This window comes from Manis javanica, chromosome 15 (genome assembly GCF_040802235.1).
Source record: "Manis javanica isolate MJ-LG chromosome 15, MJ_LKY, whole genome shotgun sequence".
Classification (NCBI taxonomy): domain Eukaryota; kingdom Metazoa; phylum Chordata; class Mammalia; order Pholidota; family Manidae; genus Manis; species Manis javanica.
Genome location: NC_133170.1, coordinates 76,228,935 through 76,247,527, shown reverse-complemented (window position 1 = coordinate 76,247,527; position 18,593 = coordinate 76,228,935). Strand labels below are relative to the sequence as shown.

General features: G+C 45.7%; 2 protein-coding genes across 2 annotated transcripts in view; one reads left to right on the top strand and one right to left on the bottom strand.

Moving 5' to 3' along the window:
* The first annotated feature begins 11,369 nt into the window (after positions 1-11,369).
* POP5 (POP5 homolog, ribonuclease P/MRP subunit) lies at positions 11,370-13,533 on the top strand. The gene is made up of 5 exons (XM_017661238.3): positions 11,370-11,499; positions 11,576-11,718; positions 12,608-12,757; positions 12,940-13,023; positions 13,131-13,533. Exons 1-5 carry the CDS (start codon positions 11,480-11,482, stop codon positions 13,244-13,246), a joined length of 513 nt encoding a protein of 170 aa, XP_017516727.1. The 5' UTR covers positions 11,370-11,479; the 3' UTR covers positions 13,247-13,533.
* Positions 13,534-14,339: 806 nt separating this feature from the next.
* RNF10 (ring finger protein 10) overlaps positions 14,340-18,593 on the bottom strand; it is a 31,014-nt gene continuing 26,760 nt past the window's right edge. The window contains exons 15-17 of the mRNA XM_017661237.3: positions 16,168-16,225; positions 15,917-16,075; positions 14,340-15,299 (exon numbers count right to left, since the gene is read on the bottom strand). Of these exons, the coding sequence (XP_017516726.3) occupies positions 15,223-15,299; positions 15,917-16,075; positions 16,168-16,225 (294 nt within the window). The 3' untranslated portion in view covers positions 14,340-15,222. The remainder of the gene's footprint in view (positions 15,300-15,916; positions 16,076-16,167; positions 16,226-18,593) is intronic.

Sequence of the window (18,593 nt, the reverse complement as noted above, 5' to 3'; positions counted from 1 at the left end):
GGCCTTGTGTCTCCAAGTGGGGACTGGAGGGGAGGAAAATTTACGAAAGATATGTTTTGCAGTGAGGAGCTGTCATCCTAGACAATGGTGCCAACATGAAAATGAAGTCTTCCTGGAGCCTCAGTCAGAGCGGCCCAGGGGCTCCCAGCTACTGAGTGCCTGCTGTGTGCCCAGTGCCTTAGCTTACCGCTGAGAATGTGAGCTCTGAGGTCAGCCTGTCTGGATCTGAATCCCCGCTCTACGTCTTGTTGGCTGTGTGATCTTGAACAAAGCACTTTTTCCCCCACTCTGAGCCTAAGTTTCCTTATCTGGAAAATGGGAATAAAATTCATACCTGCCTCATCAGGTAGTTTGCAAATAAGTGCTCGGTACATGAAAACTTCTTAATAGGAGTTTTCCCGGCACCCTGGGGTAGGGTCTAGGTTTCCATCTCATCTTACAGGGGAGTAAGCTGAGGCTCAGAGAGCCCAAGCCACATGGTTAATACATGGGAGTATCAGGGGCCCAGCTCTGGTCAATCTAAGTCAGAAGCATGTCCATTCAACAAGCCCAGTCCCCTCAGTTAGGTAGGGCCCAGGCCTTCACCCACCACCTTTCTCTACGTCCCATAAAACGGGGCCACCAGGTGAGACATGTAGGGTCAAGTGGGGACAATGTTGCCATTGACTCGCTGAGTCCTTTTCCCTCTCTGGACCTCAGTTTCCCCAGCTGCAGATCAAAGTGCTGGTAACAAGTGACTGTAGTCTGGGAGAGTAGATTCTCACCACTGTTTTCTTGTGAGTACCTGGTGCAGGAGGCAGTGAGGAGGGGCTGATAGCAGAGGCTGGCAACTGCAAGGCTGTCCTCCCATCCTGTTCCTGCCACTTCCTCCAGGGAACAGGACTAGGCAGAGGGAACAGCAAACACAAATGCCAGTTAACGAGACTGAGCACAGCATGTGTGGGGAGCTGCTAGCAGGACAATCTAATACCCTGGTTTATTTATCCATTCGATTATTCAACTAATGTTTATCACTATGGGCCAGGCACTGTCCTAGGCACTGGGGACACAGCGGTGAACAATGTAGATGAAAACGCCATCTTTAATGGACTCACATTCTAACTGAGTGAAATGGAAAAACCAAGTAAACAAACCTATAACCGGGATAATTTCAGAATGGACTGAGTGCCATGTGAATAATAGCAAATATTTATCAAGTGTCTATGGCTAAGCATTGCTAACAGACTAACTAATTTCCTCCTTACTACAACCCTGTGAGGTAGGTGCTTTATCATGACCCCCATTTTTATAGCTGAGGAAATTAGCACAGAGAGGTTAAGTATTTGTCCACTGCCACACAGCTAGGAAGCAGAAGAACTGAGATTCAAATGAGACCATCTGGCTCCATTGTGTTGGCTGGTGGGGAGAGCATTAAATAGGGCAGTTCATTCAGGGAAGAGCACTCTAAAGAGGTGACATCTCTAGAGGTGACTCTAAAGAGGAGCCAAGACACATGATAAGATGCCAGCCATGGAAAGTCTAGGAGGCAGAAGGTTCCAGATGGAGGGAACCTTGAGTGCAAAGGCCCTGAGGCAGGTAGGAGCTTGACAGGTTGGAAGAAGAGGAAGAAGGCCAGTGTTAGTCAGAGAAGCAGAAATGAAGAGGTCAGAGGGGTGTGGGGCTGACACATGGAAGTAGGGAGGAGGTGAAGGGGCCGCTCCTAGGATCCTTCCAGCTGGCCTGAGGGACAATGAGGAAGTGCACTCTAAAATGGTTCTGACAGGCGTAGCACACTTTTCTTGCTTAATTTTAGGCCTAGGAGGTCCAGGCTCAGCTAAGCTTTTCCCCAGGGCCTATTGCTGGAAAGGGCCCCCCCCCCACCAGGCCACCTGCCCACTGTTTATCCTCTGCTGGCACCACCCCCAGGTGGCTACCTCCGTGACTAATGGGGACCTCAAGGTCTCCACTCATTCCTCACTCCTCATCCTAAATCCACATCCTCCCTGTCTGTGCGCTCCCCACAGAGCCACAGGTGACAGCCTCCTGTCCTCCAGCAGAGGTTAGACCACCTTGCTCCTGCCCACAAGGACCCTTAGGCCTGAGTCTAGTCCAAGCTGAGTAGGAGGGTACAGTGTCCCCTAGCCTGGTCCAGTCCTTTAGGCCCGAGTCAGAATCCAGATTCCCTTATGTGCTCTTGGGCAAGTGGCTTCACCTCTCTATGCTTCAGTTTCCCATTTGAAAAAAATGGGAACAATACTGACCTCATAGGGTCATTGTGATAATTAAATATAATGTGCCTGAGAGGGAGCTACCTGGGGGCTAGAAATGTCCAACATCTCTGCCTGGGAGGGCACATATATGAATTTTAATGAACTATACGCTTCAGATTTGTTCATTTTACTCTATAGCTCAATTTTGTACAAAGTGCAAAGTGCCTGGCCCATGGAGAGCATCACATAAATGTTACCTAGTTATTAGTATTAGGTGTTCCATAACTATTTGTTGAATGAATCAAAAACCTTTGTACCCTTCCACATTTCACTTATCATTTATTTGGTTCCCCATGTTCTTGGTCCCTAGATGCTAAGGGACTCAACTCAACATGTCTAGGACTGAATTCTTCTTTTCACCTAAGTCTTGCTCCTCCCCTAGGTTTCCCATCTCGCCAATGACTCGGTACAGAAATATGGATGTCACCTTGCTTGTTTTCTCCCTCCTCCTCCTACAACTCCCTCACCTGTCTCCAAAGATGGTCCCCAACAATTCTTCCCCTCCCTGTAAAGGCATGCTGCCCTCCAGTCAAGAGAGAGAGCTTAACCACATGTAAAAGAATGAAGTTAGACCCCTACCTCACTTCAGATGGAAAAATTAACTAAATAGAGCAACCACCAAAACAGAAGAGCTAAAACTACGAAACAATTAAAAAGAAAATATAGGGGTAAATTTTCATGACCTCTGATTTGGCAATAGATTCTTAGTTTGACACCAAAAGCACAAGTAACAAAAGAAAACAAGTGGTATTTCTTGAAAAGTAAAAACTTTTGTACATCAAAAGATATTATCAAGAAAGTGAAAAGAGAACATGTAAACTGGAAATAAATATTTGCAAATCATATATATAAGGGATTAGTACCCAGAATACATAAAGAACTCTTACAACTCAACAAGAAAAAAACAAACAACCCAACTAAGTAATGGGCAAGGAAAATATACAAATGGCAGAAGCACATGAATAGATGTTAAGTATCACTGGTAATTAAGCAAATGCATATCAAAACCACAATGAGATACCACCTCACATCTCCTAGGATGGCTTTAATTTTAAAAATTTAAATAAATTTAAAAAAATGGAAAATGGTAAGTATTGGCAGGGAGGTGGAGAAATATGAACTCTCATACTCTGCTGGTGGAATGGTAAAATGGTACTGCCACTGTAGGAAACAATTTGGCCTTTCTTCAAAAAGTCAAACATAGATTTACAATATGACCCAGCAATTCCATTCTTAGGTATACACCCAAAGGAATTAAGAACAGGGATTCAAACAGATGCTTATTTATCAATATTTATAGCAGCAGTATTCACAGTAGCCAAAAGGTGGAAACAACCCAAATTCCCATCAACAGGTGAATACAAAAACAAATTGTGGCCTAGCCACACAATGGAATATTATTCAGCAATAAAAAAGGAACGAAGTACTGATACATGCTATATGTTGAAAGAACTGTGAAAAGTTCTATGATGCTAACTGAAAGAATCCATTAATAAAGGTCACATATTGTATGATTTATATAAAATAGCTGGACTAGGAAAATCCATAAGGACAGAAAACAGGTTACCAGGGGTTAAGGAAAGGGGGAATGGGAAGCAATGGGCATAATGTGTATGGAGTGTTCCTGTGACATGATAAAAGTTGAAATTAAGGAGAGGTCTTGGTTAAACAACATTATGAATGCACTAAATGCCACAAAGCTATACATATAGTATTATTAATAATAATAAATCTAATAATAATAATAGGTAGCACTTATTTCCCCTACTCTTGAACCAGGCTCTTCTTGGGACTGGCTTTGACCAATAGGATGAAGCAGCAGTGATATTATGGGACTTCTGGGCCCAGGCCTTAAAAAGCATGGCGTCTTAGGCTTCTTGCAGTCAGCTGCTCTGCTATGAGAAGCCCAGGCCTCATGGGGAGCCCACATGGAGGTGGACTGAGGCCCCCAGCCAGCAGCCCCAGCTGAACCCCCAGCTGGCAGCCAGCATCAACTGCTAGCCATGTGGATGAGGCCATTTGGGGGACCCTCCAGCTATCCCAGTGCCCCCATATGACAGCACATGAAACAGAACTGCCCACAGAATCATAAAAATAAGTTTTAAGCCACAGAGTTTTTGGGGGATTTATTACACAGCAATACGTAACCAATTCTACCTCTAAAACTTCACAGCTGCTCATTTCTCTCCACACCCCCACCTCCAGTGCCCTAATCCAAGTTTCTCTTCTCTCTCCCGGTAGCAGCTTCCTTGTCTGTCTCCCCACCTTCAGTCCACCCTCCTGAGGTCCATCCTCCCCAAAGCCAGAAGAAACCTTCTAGCCCCAATATCTCAGCTGTCCAGACATTATCCAGGCCCCTTAGTGTGGGCAGTGAAGCAGTGTCCATCTGTCTGCAGCCCCAGCAGCCCCCCTCACCGCACTCCAGCCCCGACTACTCATACTTCTCGGAACCCAGCACTTCCTCTTTGCACACGCTGTCCCGCTGCCTAGAACACTCTTTGCCGCTGCTTCTCTCTTCTCCTGGCTAACCCTTTTTCTCCTTGGGCCTCAGCTCACACACTACCACCTCCAAGAAACCTTCCCTGACTCCCAGGCTGTGGTAGGTACCATCTCTGGGTACCCACTTGCCCCCATTCTTACCTCCGTCACAGCAGCTGCCCCTGACTTGCTCTTAACATTTTAGTAAACTCTCTCTCACCATACCATGAGTGATTTCAAGAGGGGACAAAGCCTTCCTTGTGTCCTCAGGACAAAGCACAGACCTGACACATAGTAGGGACTCAGGGAAACCTAGGGGAACAGTGGCAGGAATTCAGTAGTGCAGGCTGGGAACCACCTCACATTTCACATGCGACTGGTATGTAGGGGATAAATGATAAACTTCAAGGCTGGGAGAATGGAGCCCTCCCCCATGAGCCCAACATGTCCTATCCAACCCCTGGACTATCCCCAATAAAGTGGTGAGCTATGCAGGCAGGCAACCCAGGTTTCAAAATCCTGGCTCTGCTACTTTGTGGCTGTGTGCAGAAGTGCCTTCACCTCTCTGAGCATACTTCCCTCATCTGTAAAATAGGGTATGCTAATGGCTCCTCATAGTTGTCATGAGGAATAAATGAGATACTGTATGTAAAAATGCTTAGCACAGTAGCTGGCACATGGTGGGCTCCCTGAAATGTCAAGTGGTCTCTTCTCACCATACTGAGCTACACTGATCCAGCCCTAGCACTGTGCCTACCACATGGCAGGTGTTCAGCCAACACCATAGGAATGAACAAGTGACGAATCAAGTGAGAAAGCAACGATAATCAGAATAGCACACAAGTATTAACTCTTTCAGCCTCCACAACCACTAAAGGAGGTGGGTACTATTATTGTGCCCATTTTACAGGTAGTGAAATTGAGGCCCCAGAGCATGCAGATCTTGAGCAGTGGGGGCTGGATTTGAACCCTTTAACCATGATCCTACACTGCCTCTCCAAGCCCCAAAGCCTGCCTCTCCTGTCAGCTTGGCTTCTAACCAGTTTTGTGATCTCAAGCACATGAACTGCTCTCTGGGCCTCAGTTTCCCCATCTGCCAAGAGAGGATTGTAGAAGCCAGAGTTGAAAGACACTTCCTCTTGGTCTAAGAATCCAGGCCCTGTCTGTGTCCAGTCAATGCTGGTGACTGCTGACTCACCAGACCTACCTAGGGCAACACTTTCCATGGGCTGGACTGTCACAGGTAAGTCACTGCACACTGACAGCTGCACTATCCCCCCACACACATTGGAGGGAGTCTGGCCTCTGTTTATTCTCAGCCCCACCCAAGGTCCCTGAGGGAAGCTGAGGCAGCCACCCCCAGATGTCTATTCTTGTCCCTGGCCTAGCGCCGTGCTGGGGAAGCAACAGCTATTTTGAGGCCTTTCTCCCTCCAAGCATGAGCGGTGGGAAGGCGCTGGGAACATCCCGAACTGGGAGGCCACCCGTCGCAGAGTCACCCTGGATCTGGGCCACACCAGCCCTGTAGCTCCGCCCCTTTTTGCAGCTCTGGCGATATGATCAGTTCTGATAACCCAGGGACACTGGAATAACCCAGGAGAATAGGTTCCAACAGACTTCTGATGGAGGCTAGAGCACAGGGTGGCTAGGCCTTGCCCTCTGGGGAGAGGAAGGGAGCAGCCGCAGCTGGGCCTGCCAGATGGAGAAGGAACTGCTCTGAGCTCGAAATCAGGGAGACAATGCTCAGGACAATAGTGTGAAAACACCTAACATTTTTTGAGCACTCATGATGAGAAAGGCCCTATTCTAAGGACTTGACATGGAGGTAAGTCATTTAATCCTTACAGAGAGGAAACTGAGGTTCAGAGAAGGTAAGAAGGGTAAGTGATTTGCCCAAGGTCACACAAATGGTGAGTGGCTGAGTCAGGAATTGAAGTCAGTTAGGCTGGCCCCAGAGTCCATGCTTTTAAGCTCCTTTTTCCCCTTGGAACCTTTCAAGCCCAAGGGAATTAGAGGAATGAGCCCTGACTTAAGAGTCAGCCCCCTTTTGCCATTCCCAGTCATGTGATCTGTGCAAACCACCTCAGTGAGCTCAATTTCCTCACCTGTGAAATGGGGATAATGATAGTACCCACTTCCTGCGTTGAGGTAAGGATCAGTAATAATATACCTTGGGGGCTGGGGCTCTGGAACCTCTCAATTATGAAACTAACATATGCACATGGTAAAATAGTATGGCACAAAAGGGGACACAGTAAAAAGTGATTTAATTCCTCTCCCAAGAGGTAACTACCATCAATAGATTTTGTGTCATCTTTTAGACATTTTCCATGCACAAAAGACCAAGAAGCTGTAAAGGAGAATAGTTAAGAAAATGGGACTGCCTGGTCCTGCTGCTTATTAACTATGTGAAACTTGGGCAAGTCACTTGTTCCCTCTGGGCCCCAGTTTCCTTACCTGTAAAATGGGTTTAATAAAACTATCTGTCACAGGTAAGTCCCTTGCCCCACCCCAGCTGGGAACAAAGTTTACAGTTGGAGCTTCTCACCCCCAGTCTAAAAGGAGCATTTTTAGCAGTTTCCCAACCACAATTTAGGGAATGCTTCAGATTGCCCAGTCTGTGAAATGGGTTGTGTGATTTATGTTTCCAAGTAAAAGTTAAAGGTCTTATCAGAGCTCGTATTTGCTTTAGTGTCAGATCCAAACGGACTTTACGGGGTAATTGCAGGGATTAAATGAGTCAATTTATGTGAAGTGTTTAGAACACTCTCTGGCACATGGTTGTCCAATAAATAAACACACAGTGGGTCCTTTCTGACAGACACTGAGGTGGCCTTTTGCTCCCACAAACAATGCTGCTAGACATATCCTTGTTCACCTGTCAGTTGGCACAAATGCAAGAATCTCTGTGGGATAAATTCCTGGCGGAGAAATTGCTGGGTCAAACAGTAGTGCCCTTGTAATTTCCATTAATTTCTGGATGAGTGAATCCTCACAGCAGGTAGGGAAGAGGGAAAGAGGTCCACAGGAAAGAAAGGGCAAAACAGGATGAGATGCAGTGTTCTGTCTCCTAGGGTCAGGGAGGGCTGTGTGTGTCCCAGCAACCCCGAGGCTGCAGCAGCTCCCCAGCCAGTGGCCAGGCAGATGGAGAGCTTAATTTTATCCAGATTGTTCCCATAAAGGTTTTACAGAGAACTGGTTGATTGGATTAGAAGCCAGAGCCCCTAATGAGCAGCAGCTGAACAAACTGCTGAAGCAGATACAATTTTCCTTTTCACCACCCACCGTGGCAGCATCCAGGTTCTGATAGGAGCCCCCTGGATGTCAAAGGGGGTACCTTCAGAATGGCACCTCAATTGGGATTACCTTCTTTGAACATCCTTCTGGGTCCCAGAAAATGTAGAGAGCCAGGGTTGAGAGCACAGGTTTAGTTAAGACCAGGTTTTACCTGCTGAAATTACTGCGTGATCTTGGGTAAGTCATGTCCCTCCCTGTGCCTCAGATGATAATGAGACCTATTCCCATGGGGTGGTTGAGAGAGCTTAAGTAAACTCAAGCATAAAGTGCTTAATTCAGTGTCTGGCACATAGTGAGTGCCTAAAAAATGGTAGCCCATAATATAAACATGAAGAATAAAGGCAGCTACTCTAACCCTTGCCCCACCCCAGCTGGGAACAAAGTTTACAGTTGGAGCTTCTCACCCCCAGTCTAAAAGGAGCATTTTTAGCAGTTTCCCAACCACAATTTAGGGAATGCTTCAGATTGCCCAGTCTGTGAAATGGGTTGTGTGATTTATGTTTCCAAGTAAAAGTTAAAGGTCTTATCAGAGCTCGTATTTGCTTTAGTGTCAGATCCAAACGGACAAATTGAGAGTGGGAGCCTCAGATGGGAAAGAACAGGTGCTCAAAGGAAGTTTCCCAGCCCCAGCCCCTATTCATCTAATCGGGACTTTTTTGAGACTGTCAGGAGTAACAACAGCGAGTACCCCATAGATCCAGACAGTACCTGAATTGGTTAAGTCACAGAGATCACGATTCACCTATTCCAGGGTGAGTTTTGCAACTGTTTGGGTTCGCTTCTCCGAGCCTCTGTCCCCTTCCTCACCTGTAAAGGGGGGGATAATAATGGCTCTGCGTCACCACTGGGTGGGGAGGGCGCCGAGATGACCCGGTGGCCCGGTATTCGGGTGCAGCCCAGCTGACGAACACACCCCTTGCCCGCCAAGCGCATCTCGCGGCTGAGGAACAGGCAGCCCCTCCACGCCTCCGCGGGCGGATTCCCCCGTGGCCTCCTGTGCAGCGCGGCAGGGACCCGGGTGATTGTAAACAGCCGCCGGCCTCATTAGACGTGTAATTAGCGGCTGGCGGAGCCGGAGCCTGCACCGGCTAATTACCGAAGGGAGCCTGCCGAGCCGCCCACGCAGCCCGCCCGGCTTCCGCGGGTGTCTGGACCCTGGAGGGGCCGACAGGGGGTCCGGCCTGAGCCGAGGAGGGGAGGACAAGGACCGCCCAATGTGCTTCCTCCGGGGCCATGCCTGTGGGAGGAGTAGATGATTGCTCAAAACAGCATTTACTGTGCACTCACTGTGCCAGGGGTTCTGCCCACGGTATTTAGTTTAAATCTCGGATCCACCGGTAGGGGAGGAACCATTATTATTCTGTTGTACAAATGGGGAAACTGAGATCTAGAGACGCGAATTAACCTCCCGGACAGCGGATTGCTGCAAAATGACAGCGAAGGGACAAGCGAAACCGCGCACAGGACATCACCGGTATAGACAAGAGCGAGGACTGAGTCGGATGGCCTTCGGTTCGATTTCTAATTCTGCTTCTTAACTGAATGTGACTTTGAGCCCCAACTGCATCTATAAAATGGGCGCAGCGTTGGGATTAAGTAAATTGAAAGCTGGGAAATGTCGGAGTTTTTAAGGACAGGGGGGAGCGGGTGCTGAAACCAGGTCTTTCTCCCTCTAAGGACTACGGGCCTCTGACGCCCCCTGCTGGTCAAAAGAGGGCGCTGGCAGACCGTTTTGGAATAACGAGGGTTTCCTGGGTGAGATGGTAAGAGTAGAGATCCCTCAGCAGGGCCACTGCTCTCCCTCCTTCCCCCATGCCCTTCCTTCCTCAGTATCCCTCCTTTAAGGTGGCGAAGAGTTGAGAGATGGGAAAAGTGAGGACTCATTCCAGATCTTGCAAATAACCGGCCTCGCTTCATGAACTTCACAGAGCCAGCCAAGTCCATGACAGTTCTACAAATAGGGATGAGTATAAAGATGTAGTTACAAGGTAGTGCATCAGAATTCTGGGTATGACAAGAAAATCTGGAACTAGTTTTAACACCCATCATGGGAATAATGACCAATTTAGCAGTGGTACATCCAAACAATGCCAATACTGTGCAGCTGAAAAATAACATTTCAGAACAGTCATCATGAAAACATAGTCAAACAAGAATGAATTGACAGACATGTTGAGTGGAAGGAGCCACACACATACACACAATGACGCTGTTGGGTATTTACATAAAGTTCAAGAACAGACAAAGCTAATATGATAGACATCAGAGTAGAGGTTACTTCTAGGATGGTTTTGTGAAGAGAGCTTGGGTGCTGGAAATGCTCTATCTGGAATGTGGTTACAGTCTACACATGTAAAAATACTAAGTTGTGCATTTTATGCAAGTTATATCTCAGTAAGTTTTTTTAAAAAAGACATTCAAGTGGGAAAAACCCTTCTAAACAGTATGATCCTATTAAGAAGAAAATAAATGAAAAATCTTAACATACGACAGCAGTTCTCATCTCAAATGTTTTTGACTCAGGATCCCTTTACACTCTTAAATTATTGAGGATCTCAAAGACCTTTTGTTTTGTGGGATATATAGTTATTTACCGTGGATATTAAAGTCAAGAAATGTTTAAAACACAATACAAAATTCCATTAACTGTCAGGGCAATAATGTCAACAGATGTCATATATTCTCTTGAAAAAACTTTACTGTCTACTCTGATTTGTCTTGGGGAGTCCCTCAAAGTCTCGGAAAACCCCCTGGTCCCTGCACCTGACTTTGAAAACTGCTGGCACAGGGTCACATGACGGAAGAAAACACACCATATGATGAACTATTCTTTCTTTTCTCTCTCGGTGATGGGATTATAATGTATTTTTCTTTGGTTACTTTTTGCTTTTCCGTTAAAATAATTGCAAAATATAACCACACACACACAAGACAACACACGCATCTCCACATGACTGGTGAAAGGCACAAACATTGACAACATACTTGGCTCTGTATAAAAATTCAACCGAGCTCTAACCTGAAAATAAAGTCCGATTTTCCGTGCCAAAAAAAGACCTTGCCTACAAACGTCCCACCGTCTAGGTTGGGGAGAGAATATAAGTGCATACACAACTGTACTGCAAGGTTATAGAAAGTAAACGTCCCGAGGGCCCCAAACATAGTGGCTGCATCCTACACGGAACTGCAATCTCCAGTGAGCAGAACTACCCACCGATACCGCTAGCTGCCCCGCAGCCGAGTCAGACGCAAGCACGCGGCAAACAGGGAGGCGGGGCTTGAGGGAGACTGACACTGAGACTGGCCTCTCAACATCTTAGCTCCGCCCCCTACCCCCCTTCTTCCCTCCCTCTCTCCCTGAGTGGCTGCAATACTGCGGAGGTAACTTCCCATTGGCCGCCGGCAGACAGCAGACATCCGGTTTGCGCGTAGGACGACCAGGCTCAGAAGCCGCCATGGTGCGATTCAAGCAAAGGTAAGTTTACCCTTCCCTGCCCCCTCCCTACCCGCGCTGCCCCTGCCCGCGCTCACCACCCGCTCGCCCACCACAGGTACCTGCTCTGCGAAGTGGTGTCTGACGACCCTCGCTGCCGCCTGAGTCTGGAGGATCGAGTGCTGGGCAACCTCGTCCGAGACACAATCGTTCGTGTGCACGGAACCTTCGGCGCGGCCGCCTGTTCCATCGGCTTCGCGGGTACAAGCGTGCTGGGGAACCGGGCGGACGGTGGGATTTGGAGGGAGCAGGGGCCGGAGGAGGGAGGAGGAAGGGAATACGAGCGACCCTAGGAGCTGCCAAGCCCGATACTCCGTCCTCTGGTACCTATTGTCTTATTTAGCCTTGTCGGACCCAGAGCCCGAGGTCTGGACGAGTCCGAAGTTAGAGAGCTGAAAGGCAGTGGGACTCTGGGCAAGAATCCCCTGTACCATGTGTATATTGGAAATTGCGATTGAACTTAATAAGATAATGAACTAAAAGAGGGAAGCCGTATATAGATCCAAGTTATTTGATTACATTGACATCGCAATATTGTCAAAATTACCCCTGAAAAATCTTAATAGGAATGGTAACATATACCACAAGCTATTGTGCCTGTTAAATGAAGGGAGCCCTGCAGACAACCACACTTTCACCATATGCTTGAAATTGAATCCTGGAGAATTAAATGCTCATAGACAACTCTCCTACATCAGGTGAGACTCAGCTGGCTGCTATACAAACCTGCAGAGCCCAACTGCAGTAGAGCAACCTGTTTTCTCAGCCAAGTTTTCTTCTGAGGAAGTTGGATCTCTGCTACCCCAATGCCACCGCCCCCCATCACTGGTTGAATTGGTGAATTAGAAGAGCATTAAAAATTCCAGTCATTCACTAATGGAGTGGTGTGCAAGGCACTGTGTTATTCATCCCCCTTCTGTAAATGAAGGTCAGCCTAAAATTTTTTCCTTCAGGAACCTGTTCTTTGATGCATGCCAAGTGCCACTGCTTTGAACAGTCTCTGGCACAAAGTAGGCTCTCAGTTACCCTAAGGTTTTTAACTCACTCCTGTGAATCTGGTTTCTCCCAATTTTTTTTTTTCCTGCTCTAGTTCGATATCTCAATGCCTATACTGGAATCGTGCTACTTCGATGCCGGAAGGAATTTTACCGGCTTCTGTGGTCAGCTCTTCCCTTCATCACGTATTTGGAAAACAAAGGAAACCGTTATGCATGTTTTCTAAACACCATACATGTGGGAGGTAAGGGGTCCATGTAGTATGGCTACCGGGTTTGATAGGTAACAGGTTCCGAGTTCAGTGTTGACTGGAGTGTGGGTCTTCCTGCTCTCCTGCCCAGAACAAGATGCTTTCCCGTAGATCAGAAAGTCTTTGAGGCAGATACCTTTCACAAGCTGTTGACCACAAAGCTCTCCATGTGCCAGGTACAATTAGAACATGTCAGAAGTTCCTGATCAATTACAACAGGAGACAGTTGTTGATCTTGCTTCAGAACTGCACTGACGAAGGTAAGCAACACTAGCCCAGTGCCCACTGAGCAGTAACTAACCTCCTCTAGCTGAGTAAGGGGTCACTTCAAAGACATCTTTCCCCTCTGCTGCCTGCCTCTCTCCAGGGGAGCGGGAAGCTATCCAGAAGTCTGTCACAAGAAGCTGCTTACTAGAGGAGTCGTCAGCTGAGGAGCACCTTTCAGACAGTGGCAATGAGGAAGCTGCTGAAGCAATGGAATGAACCTCGGCAGGTTGTGCAGTGCTCAAGCCTCAGGGCCCATTTGTTGGAACAGGACATTCTGAGAGGCAGCAGCACCTTCTACAGCTCTCCAGACTGGATGAGTGTTGACCAGAGGCCAAGTTATGGGCTCAAAATGGGGGACTCATTCACTTAAACTGCAGTCACCTTTAAAACTAGCATTGTCTGGTTAAGTGGCTTTGCAGGTTGTGAACACCCTGTAGTTATAGACATCTCTGTATCTTACTGCCTTGGCTGAGTAGGTATAATAAATGTTTTTGGTATCCGTAGCATTTAGCATACTGAAGTTCATGCTTGGCCAAGTCCCTGGCCTCAGTGGGAGGACTGGCTCCTGTGTGATACTAAATGCATGGCCTTCCTTCCACTTGAGGCCTTGTACTGTCCCTAAAATGGGCCCAAAGCCATCCAGGCCATTTGGAGTGGCAGTATTAGTGAGATGGCAACCAAACTTGTGCAGATCTGTAAGATGGTATCAGTACTGACCCATAGGGATTAGAAATACATTCCTTACCAACAATCAGGTAACCTGACAACACAGTTCTTCACTTTTCTTGAGAGGGTAAAAAACCTGGCCTCACCTAATTTATTAACACAAAGGAAAGTAGCAGCTGCCAACTTCTGGTAGTTTTCTGCAGGTCTGTTCACTACTACCTTACACCTGTTATCTGAAGACAGGTGAGATTACCACACTCAGGAATTAGGAGGGACAAGACTTGTGACCAGTTTGATATGCTATTTACTATTGACATTTCTATGGTGTTTTCTGCATAAGATATAAGATGGATGTCAAAGTGCCTTATACATTTAACAGATTTATGGATTTTGCTTCAATGTGCCCCTTCATTTCAGGCCTGGAGATCACCTCACCCTCCCAGAACTCCTGACCCAGGATTTCTGAATCTTATAAGAATGACAAGTTAAAGCTAAGCCCAACTCAAGAACCTTTTAGGCCTAACACTAGCAAATACATTATTCCATGACAGCAGAAATGCTCAGGCTCTCGGTAGCTATTACTTTAACCTACTTAAGAAGTATGTCTAGCTGACCTATAATGAATTTAAACCAGAAACTCACATTGCTTATGCAGGTGATTTATTGCAACTACTTGCCTTCACATTGTTACACCTAGAGGTTTAAATAAGCAGCAACATAATTACATTCACACACAAATTCAGCTCAAACCAAGGCATCAGAGTGCTCTAAACAACAGGATGGCAGTGGGCAACCCCACTGCCTTCAAACCTGTCCTGTTCCACCACCAGGTGTACCAGACTCCTGATTCAGGCCCTTGAAACAAGCTGTATCTAATGGTTGGCAGGTCCCAGGGTTTCCTTGCTCAGGGACAGTTACAGCTTTCCTTGCCAGACAGAAGCCATGTTCAAGAGGCAAAACCCTCCATCACATGCAAGTGTGACCCGGGTCTGGCATCACAGCCTGGCCATTTGTCAGAAGAAAAACTGCAATTCAAGCTGAGTATCCTAAATCCATTTATTCCCATCCTTCTGTTTCTTTAACAAGATAACTGGATAGAAAAGATTCAACTATTTTAAAAGCCACTGACAGGTTTGCTGAACTGTGATGCCTTGACACATGACATCATCTGCAAAGCAGTGCTGAGCAGTGGTTTGGGCTGCTCCAAGAGATGCTAAAGGGACTCAAATTTATTTGGGTTGAAAAGAACTAAATACACATGGGTCAAAAAAACCCTAACCTGGCAACAAACTAAAAATCTTGGCAGGAGAAATTTCTTGTGTCAATACTTTTATTCTGGTGTAAAGACGGGAAGCTGGAAAATACACTGTATTTAAATTTTCTTGGTTCTCCCTTCACGTTGTGGAAATCCCCCCACCCTATCCCGAGTTAATCTGTTCAAACTCAAATACTTAAAAATTACAGCAGCAAAACCAAAGCATGGAGAAAAGAAAACCAGATGGAGAAGGTAGCCCAGGCCAGTAGTGTCACTTGGTGTGGACGACTGAGGTGCTGAACAGGAGCTTCTGTTTCTGTTTTTTTCTTTTCTTTCCTCCTTTCTCTTCTAAATGGAAACAAAAAGAGCTTAGCTTAAAATGCCATCCTCATTCCCTAGCTAGTTTTCATCACTGAGAGTCAGAGGCACGTAAGGGTGCAGGCTCTGGAATTAGAATGCCTGGATTCAAATACCAGTCCTTGCATACTCGGTGTTTGGGCGAGTCACTTTACATCCTTAGAGCCCTCTTCCTCATCTGTAATGTGAGAATCAGGCCACTTAATACGGTTATTGGGAGAATAAAAGCACAATGCTAGGCACACAGAAAACACACTATAGATTATTAGTGTTATTGTCTAATCATGAATAACACAAAGTGGGATGAGCTTTGAGCCTGACCTCACCTATAAGCCACCAACTCGATTCTAAAATCTGTTCACTACCATGTCTTATGGGGGAGGAGGGAGCAAAAGAGTTCCTCTGAATTTCACCTCTGGGCCTTAAAAATTAACCTGGGGTGGTGGAAAGGTCCTATGTGACATAACCAAATGGGAGTGTTAGCTGACACTAGAATGTGAGCCTAGAGACTCAGGGAAAAGTGTCCAACTGGTAAGTGACATCTGCCACTGGATCCAGATGGGAATGACAACCCTCTGCTGAGCACCAACCAGTTCTTTGCTTTTTACCAGAGAGGGGATCTGAAGTAGCTGGTATGTCCAGTTTCATGAAGGCTGCTTCAATAGCTTGGCTGAAGGAATTTTGGAAACTGGGCACAGGAACACGGTCGGAGTTATCACTCTCCCCATCACTGTCCACATGCGTAGGAGGTACTAAGCTGTTTTCATCTAAAAAAACAACAGTGTTAAATTCTAGAAACAACCAGAGACCTTTATGTTCTGAAAGGAGCCAAATTTCTTTTGATGAGGAGCCACCTCACCTTTCTTTGGAGCAGTTTTGGGCCACACATCTGTTTTTGCTTTTCCAACCCTCAGCATCTGCCAAAGCGGGAAAGGAGAGAAAAAAAAGTTTAAGTAACCAGTCCAATTTCTTTTCTAGACTCTAACTTTGACACCAGCTAGTTAAGGGGACAAAAAAAAAAACCCAACCATCACCTCTGGAAAAAAGATTTTCCAGGTACTTCTTAACATGATTTTGGTCATGTCTCCTATTATATCCTGACCAATGGGACTGGCTGTGAAACTCACAAGGTGGGAAACCAGAAACTGGTAAAGCTTAGGAAACAGGTAAAGAACAGTGAATAGATGGTCCAAGAGGTGCTTATTCAGATTCTCAAGTTGGGAAAGAATCCTAACTTTGTGTCATTCCCTGCTTCTGATCAGTTTTTCCATTCTTGGAACCCCTAAGAACACCAACCTCTTGGATAAGCAGTGTGCAATACACTCGAATTTTAAATCGAACCACCTGGCTACCCAACTGTAGCTACTCAAGGCCATGAAAACCAATTTAATTTTATCCTGAAACCTCTCCAATAGCCCTTTCAGTCTTTACTTTTCTAATAGTTTCTTATTAACTTTTCTATCTATCCAGACCAGACACCTGCAAGTACAGTAAAATCAGAACAAGTAATTCCTCCAAGTGAGAAATTTGTTTCACTTGGCCCAGGCCAGCTTCATAATTGTTGAGGGCCACCTGCCACACATGCCATGTAACCCAAAGCAGGATGAATTTTACTCCTGGAAGAATACCAACAGACAAGCCTCACATGATTCAAGTAGTAATGCCTTGTCCTAAAGTGTATGTCCCAAAGCAAGGCACACATTATATAGGATGAATTGGATTGGCAGAGGTTGATTTCACTGAGTAACCTTTATCATCATGTTAGTACTTTGATGGTCTTCTCCTTTGGTCCCTGGGAATTTGGGGTCCAAATAGGATGGCATCTGGAATCATCCTACCCTTAAAATGTCATTAAAATATGTACCTCCTGTTTCATTTTTGCCAAAAATGTTACTATTTAACTAGAATCCACTCATGAGAAAAGCCAAGTCCGAACTGTAGGACATTCTATGTCAACTGGCCAGATGATTCAAAAATATCCAAGCCACAGGAAAAAAAAAAAAGAGACCAAAGGAACTGTTATGGATCAAAGGAGACTAAAGAGACTTGACACTAAATGCAATGAGTAATCTTTGACTGGACCCAACTGAAAATACAGGACATTCAGACAAATGGGGAAATAGAAAATATGTACTGTAATAGACATTACTGAATCAGTTTAATTTCTTTGTTGTGATCATAACTGGTTATATAGGAGAATGTCATCTTGGGGGCATGTATCGCCTAAGTATTTAATGAACTATCATTCATGAGGCCTGTAACTTATTTTTCAACACAGAAAAAAACATATATATATATATATATATATATCCCAAAATGGTAACTGTGATATAATGAGTCATAAGAAATATGTATTTGATAAATTCAGGTGACCAAAATATATTTCTCAGATATAACTGTTCTTCATCCACAGTTCCTGAAAATGCTTCAGAGCCATAAAGATGAAACTGGTGTCTTGTTGTTATGGGTGTCTTATATGGGGACTTTTGGACCACACCCAAGGGCAGGGACTGGAGGTTGAGACCAGCCAATGGCCAATGATTTAATCAATCATGACTATGCAATGAAGCCATCACAAAAACCCATGAAAAGAGAATTTTGCTCTTTTGCATCCTGTTTCTCAGTGGGATAGTTTCCATGCTTGGAGAACCAGAACACTTCCGCATGTCACTGAGCCAGGCCCCAACCTCCACGAGAAGCTCCTTTATTTGAGACCTTGCCCTGTGTGTGCATCTCTTCATCTGGCTGTTAACTGGTACCCTTTATTAAACTGGCAAATATTTTACTGAGTTCTGTGAGCCACTCTAGCAAATTAACCTAAGGGGGAGGTCACTGGAACCTCCAATCTATAGCCAGATGGTGAGAAGCACAGGCAATAGCCTGGAGCTTGTGAAGTTGGGGGGTGGGGTCAGTCTTGTAGGACCGAGCCCTTAACCTGGGGAAGTAAGTAAGCCCTTAATCTCTGGGCCAACAGCCTCAGAACAGAGTTGATTTTTGGACACTGGCATTTAAGAATTGCTTGGCTGTCATGGTTGGGAAAACTGCCTCCATGCACACATACACTGGAATGGGGTCCAGAAGCCCTAGAGAAATAACAATTAGTGAATCTAAGTGAAAAGATAGAATGTTTATTGCACTCTCTCAATTTTTAAGTTTCAAGTTTTTCAAAATATAAAGTTAAAAAAAAAGATATGGCAATAAAACCTAATTAATAAAAACTTAGGCATTCAGCATAACTCCTGGGAGCTACTTAATTATACCTCTAAAGCCTAGTAGTTAATTTTT